The sequence below is a fragment of the Sinocyclocheilus anshuiensis genome, unplaced genomic scaffold, assembly GCF_001515605.1.
Source record: "Sinocyclocheilus anshuiensis isolate Anshui unplaced genomic scaffold, SAMN03320099.WGS_v1.1 scaffold527, whole genome shotgun sequence".
Lineage (NCBI taxonomy): Eukaryota > Metazoa > Chordata > Actinopteri > Cypriniformes > Cyprinidae > Sinocyclocheilus > Sinocyclocheilus anshuiensis.
Window position 1 is genome coordinate 1,404,860 of NW_015548227.1, and position 5,992 is coordinate 1,410,851.

At 37.3% G+C, this 5,992-nt stretch overlaps 1 protein-coding gene across 6 annotated transcripts in view; it reads left to right on the top strand.

Moving 5' to 3' along the window:
* The window catches only part of LOC107654450 (ETS domain-containing protein Elk-4-like), a 12,669-nt gene that overhangs the window by 4,746 nt on the left and 1,931 nt on the right, over positions 1 to 5,992 (top strand). For 2 of the 6 annotated variants that reach the window (XR_001630338.1, XR_001630337.1), the window contains exons 4-6: positions 1,976 to 2,179; positions 3,603 to 3,719; positions 4,910 to 5,108. Coding sequence is in view for 3 of the 6 variants with exons in the window: in XM_016441518.1 (XP_016297004.1) it covers positions 1,976 to 2,179; positions 3,603 to 3,719; positions 3,804 to 3,929 (447 nt within the window). In the remaining 3 variants the exon portion in view is untranslated. Of the gene's footprint in view, positions 1 to 1,975; positions 2,180 to 3,602; positions 3,720 to 3,803; positions 4,021 to 4,909; positions 5,926 to 5,992 lie in introns of those variants that run through there. The other 4 variants (XR_001630336.1, XM_016441519.1, XM_016441518.1 and 1 more) reach the window with 4 other exon arrangements.

Genomic DNA, 5,992 nt, shown 5'->3' on the forward strand with positions numbered 1-5,992 from the left:
GGGCATAGAGGAGAAACGATAATGTACAGTATGTGGAAAATGTGTTTTTTGAACCTTAAACCGCATAAGCACATTTCATTACACCAAATACACAAAATAATGTTCTTTTTAGCAACATCATATGACCCCTTTAAACTTCTTTGTCAGTCATTGTGTACATTAGGGGTGTACCATATCATACCGTCCACGATAATACCGGTATACATTTTTATATGATTAAAAAAAGTGTCATATCGCGATATCAATGATATAGCGACGCGATGACGTATGGCGGATATACGTTCCCTAGCGCGCACAACAACAACACCACAAACCTAATAGGTGTGTTCAACTTGAAGCAGCGCTTCGCAGACTGATCGGTGTATGACATCAAAGTATTGCGAGAGCGGTTCTAGAGCATATTCGAGCGTACAATTTTACCTTCAAAAATAGGCGAGGCTCATATTTTTATTGAAGCGGAGAGAGGGGGGGCCCTGGCGATTTCAACCGACTGCCTGAGGCCAGCATAAAAAGACGGCCTGCGCGTCGGCACGAAAACGTATCAATTGCACGTGTTTTAAGCCTTGCCAATTTAAACATTCAAAACAGTTTAAAGCATTCAAACACAACACGCGGAAAAACTCAACAGAGTTCGTGTGCCGAGTTCGGTGCGCACACGGAGACCGAGCTCTTCTTCGCTTCCTCCTGTGCCTGAACGAACAAATACACCTCGCCAGTTTAAACATACAAGCACAAAAAGACATGAAAAGCTTAAAGGAACACTCCACTATTTTTGAAAATAGGCTCATTTTCCAACTCCCCTAGAGTTAAACAGTTGAGTTTTACCGTTTTCGAATCCATTCAGCTGATCTCTGGGTCTGGCAGTAGCACTTTTAGCTGTAGCTTAGCATAGATCATTGAATCTGATTAGACCGTTAGCATCTCGCTCAAAAATGACCAAAGAGTTTCAATATTTTTCCTATTTAAAAATATGACTCTTCTGTAGTTACATCATGTTCTAAGACTGGCGGAAAATGAAAAGTTGCGATTTTCTAGGCCGATATGGCTAGGAACTATACTCTCCTTCCGGCGTAATAATCAAGGAACTTTTTTGCCGTACCATGGGTGCAGCAGGCGCAATGATATCACGCAGTGCCTGAAAATAGTCCCCAGCACACTCCCTGTGCAAGCAGGTGGTCACGTTGGTTATGTTGACGGAAGTTAACCTATTTTCCACAGCTGAAATTTATGAAAATTGAAATGGCATAAATTCAGCATTGGACTAAATCAGAATAGTGTTGGTGTGGAAAATTTGCCAGTATTTTATGTTTATGGTGTTTATTTTAAATGTAGCATGAATAGGACTTGAATCACTTCAAATAAAAAATTTATAAATTTATAAATGAAGAATATACCCTGAAAAATCAGGGTTTCCCATACATTGATTTATTTGTGGCAGCCCGCCACAATATCAACACTGACCGCCACAAATAGATTTTCCAAAAGGCTTTGACTTTGTTGAATAAACATGAGCTCTGCACGTTTCAAAGTCAAAACGCAGCATGGGTGTTTTTATATAAATGTATCTTTTTTGAAGGGAACCGATTGTTTTCAGAAAAGTTTTGATGTCATTTTCATTTCATATTTCCTATAATGCCTGATAAAGTAGCGTTCATAAGGGCAGCGCTGTTTTGATCACAGCCGTTACCGGGGAAACCGCTAGTTCTGCCGCTCCTAAAGCGCCTCCTGCTGGCAGAGAGTGAATCTGCACTTTCAATAAGCCCGTCTGCTGTTTTATATTTACATTATATACATATATATTTCCCCCAGGCGAAGTGCCGCCACACATAGAGTGTAAGTCTGTGGGAAACACTGAATGTAAAAATGTAAATATTACAAAAAGTGTCCACCTTTATCCTGTTAAAACTCTACAATGTATTGAACCTCGCAAACAGAAGAACATGTCCATCTTTCTCTTCCTTTCATGATCTATCAGGACCAGCCCATCTTTGTTTTCAAGGACACAGTACCAGTTTCTGAGATGTCCGAATCTCCACCCCGCAGTCTCAGCGGAAAGTCTAAGAAACCCAAAGGCCTGGAGTTGATGCCGACGCTGGTCGTGACCAGCTCTGACCTCAGCCCTCTCAATCTGTCCAGCCCATCCCTCCCTACGGCTTCTCTCACCCCAGCCTTCCTGCAGGTCAGTCCCCTCCTGACCTCCACATTACACGTTCAATGCTGTTTTTTTTTTTTTGCTGTCATTGATTTGTTAGAATCATTAGACCGTCAGCAGATTTTGTGTCTGGGTCACACTTTCTGTCCGTCTCACTAGAGAGGTGTATCCTCTTGTGCAGTTATTTACTTCACGTCTTGTATGCTTGTTTCACACACATTCACCCGAAAATGAAAAAGATATTTTAAAGAATGTTGGTAACCAAATTTCTATTGTATTGTTTTCCATACTGTGGAAGTCAATGGCTACCGTCAACTGTTTGGTTACTAATGTTCTTCAAAATATAATCTTTTCTGTTCAACAGAAGAAAGAAATTTGGAGGTTTGGAACAATTTGAGGGTTAGTAAATGATGACAGAACATTTTTGGGTGAACTGTCCCTTTTAGGATTTTGTGGTCCGAGTTTCCATCTGTCCAAAATTATTATTATTTTGCAGACAAAACTCAGCAAGCAAATCATAAATGGCAAAGTCTAGTGCAGGAGAAAAAAAAATGGTTTAATAAGTTATTTTATTGTTAACCGCAAGCTGTGATTGGACATTTTTGAAATAGTATTTGCATTTCAAGTTTGCATAGAGATATTTGAATGTATTCTAATGCAATTTATTCACAAATAGTTTTTGCAATATTTGCAACTTTTATGTCAACATAGCTTGTGAACCTGTTTAATATGCATAATATGCTTGCAAATATAAGCAGGCTGTTGTACAAATACAAAAAATGACCAATGATGATAAAAATCATCACTGTCTCTGAGGGTGTGTTTAAAAGAAAATGACCATTTTACAACCAACATATTTTTTTTCTTAAAATGTGTGGTAATCCTGAACAGGAATATGATGAGGTCAAATTGAAGTCCTTTTGGTTATTTGGTTGCGTTGATGTAATTTTAAGACACTAGAGGGCAGTAGTGCACTACTTAAACTGGTGATGATGTGCCTTGGAGACACTCATTGGCTGTTACATGATCGTCATCATATGGTGAGGTTTAGCTGGATGCTACTTTGATGAATCACCTCGTTAAGACTGCACAATCTTTGCATTTACGAGCATTCATACAGCCAGCCCCAGAGAATCAACCTCCTGCTGTCTCTTCAGTGAGATGAAAGATGAAATATACTATAATTCAAATCTATTATTTATGGTTTTTGGGGAAATGAAGCACCCTTGCCCTGTGATTAATTCTTATTGCTTTTTAAAGTCTCATTAAGCCACTTTTAATTAAACATTTATATTTCAGGGTTATGCCTCTTGCAAATGCTTTGTGGCATGATGCTCACGAGTATTTGGGAAGGCATCTTTAATGAATGCAAGCTGGAAAGAGATTCAGTCAAGACAAAAGTCTGAAAAAGTCTCAGACAAAAGTCTGAAAAAGTTCACATTTGTTGCAGACACCCCTGCTGCTCACACCCAGTCCACTTCTGTCCAATATCCATTTCTGGAGCACACTCAGTCCGGTGGCACCCCTCAGTCCCGCCCGGAGACACGGCACGCATACCCTCTTCCAGGTGAGCCACTTGACATGATTTACTAAGCTGATAGCCATTTTTACACTTGGTCTAAAACCTAAATTTGATTCCACCCTCCTTAAGATTACAATCGCATGTTATTATTTGGATTCAAATAATGTCATCTGTGAGAATCACAGATATTCTTTTTCACTCAATATGGTGCTTGTGCTCATACCAGCCCACATTTCCACTGAACAAAAATCATAAGCAACTCGATATGGCGCTTTTAGTGAAAACGGCCTTGTTGAATATAATGGGAGTGATCTCTTTGTGCAAGGTTTTGAGTCGGTTCAGAAAGTAGTTTGGGATTCGGAGAGTTGTTTAGGATTTCCACAGGCCTGGAAAAACAGGAAATATCAGAGAATTACAAAAGTGTTTTTCAAACCTTGAAAAAAAAAAAAATCACTTATGTAATCAATGTAAAAAAAAATTTGTAGTGAAATTTGTTTTTATAAATAAATGTATTATTATTTATATTTACAAAAATGTATTAAAATATTTTAATTATAATTCTTATAATTGTTGCTTTAAAGTTGCTATTAAAATAATTGTTATTATTTGTTATAGTTATTGGTTATTAATTATTGGATATTAATTTATGATTTAATTTACAACATCTTGTTTATCAACTTAATCAAACTATTCGCAACAGAAACTTTGGTGTGAAAGTCTGAAAACTAGTGTTATTTTAGTATTATTTATATAATATTATTATTATTATTATTATAGTATTTATTATTAAATTTTTTTGTTTTCGGTTTAATTATCTTGCGTTTTTTTGTATGTATGTGTGTGTATATATATATATATATGTATATGTGTATATATATATATATATATATATGTGTGTATATATATATATATATGTATATGTGTATATATAGCTTTAGCTTTTATTTAATTTCATTTAACTTAAACTTTATTTCAGTTAGTTGCTAAGGCACTAATTCTCATTTAATTTTCATTTAAGTTTTTCATCTAATATTTTTATTTTATTTTACCTGTATTTCAGTGAACAATATTGTTTCAATGAACAAAAACAATTTTAATAGTTTTACTATTAGTTATTGATAACAACACTGGTGAAAACCCCTTTAGACACATTGAGATGTTCACATTAAAATAACAATATCCCAGAAAGGATGCTTTCAGTTTTTTTTCCATTCTGTTTCTTTTCATTTTATCAGTTTCCTTCTGTCCTGAGTTCCACGCAGTTCTCTGTTCCCGTGTATAATTTAGACGGCACCAACACGCCCGGCCCTCTCTCACCCGACCCACAGAAGACATGAGAGGGAGAAAGACCGGCACACTTCATCTTTGCCTCATGTTCTTGATTGATAAATGCAGATTAACCTCATTCTGTTCACCCGATCTGACATCCTTCAGGTAACGAAGATTTATGACCACCGTTTAAGCGTCAAGAGCATCCGTTTGCCTCTTGAACCTTTTTGAGGTCACTGATACTTTTTCTTACGGATGTATATCAAGCCATCAGATAGTGTCTGCAGGACACTGTAAATCTTTTGTTTCTATTTTTTTTAATGCACTGCTCTTCAGGGATTGGCTGTAGTGAGACTAAAGCAGATTGCTGTTGATCTGCACAGCTGCCAGTATGGGAGCTTATCGTAAAGCAGCCATTGCTTGATCATTTGATTAGGATCCTGATTTAATTTCCTTGTGTTTTGTTTCTTGTGGAGCTTAAGATTTCGATCAGACGCAGAAGAGATTCTCACATGACGTCGGCACCATGTGTTTGTATAGCATTGGATAAAGAGGGATCGTTTTGTACATAATCCAACAAGTTCACCTCGTCTCAACTCATGTTTGCCTTTTGTTTGGGAAGTCCTCAAACAAACCTGCCTTGCCAAGCTAAACCGCCCCTTTGCCTTGTGATTTTGATAAAGGTGACCTCTGTTTTATCTTGCACCTTTCTTCATGCTGCACTCACTTACTGCTATGTATTTAAAGTGTTCTGTCTCAGTAACCCCACGAACAGCACTTGGATGAAAACAAGCTGCGCTTACTAGGGCTTTTGCGCCTTTTCATGTTTACTAGCCATGCAGATAAGAAGTAGTGAACTAGTTGGCTTATTTTACAAAACTAATGTCACCTAGCTACTCTGGGACGCAGTTTGTGTACATGCCAATTTTCATTTTATTATGTCTACATTAGGGCTGCACGATTAATCGAATGCGATTGTCATGCGCATTTTGATAGTAATGCCGGTTCTGTAATCAGCAGAAAATTATCATCACGGGCTTTCAGATGGC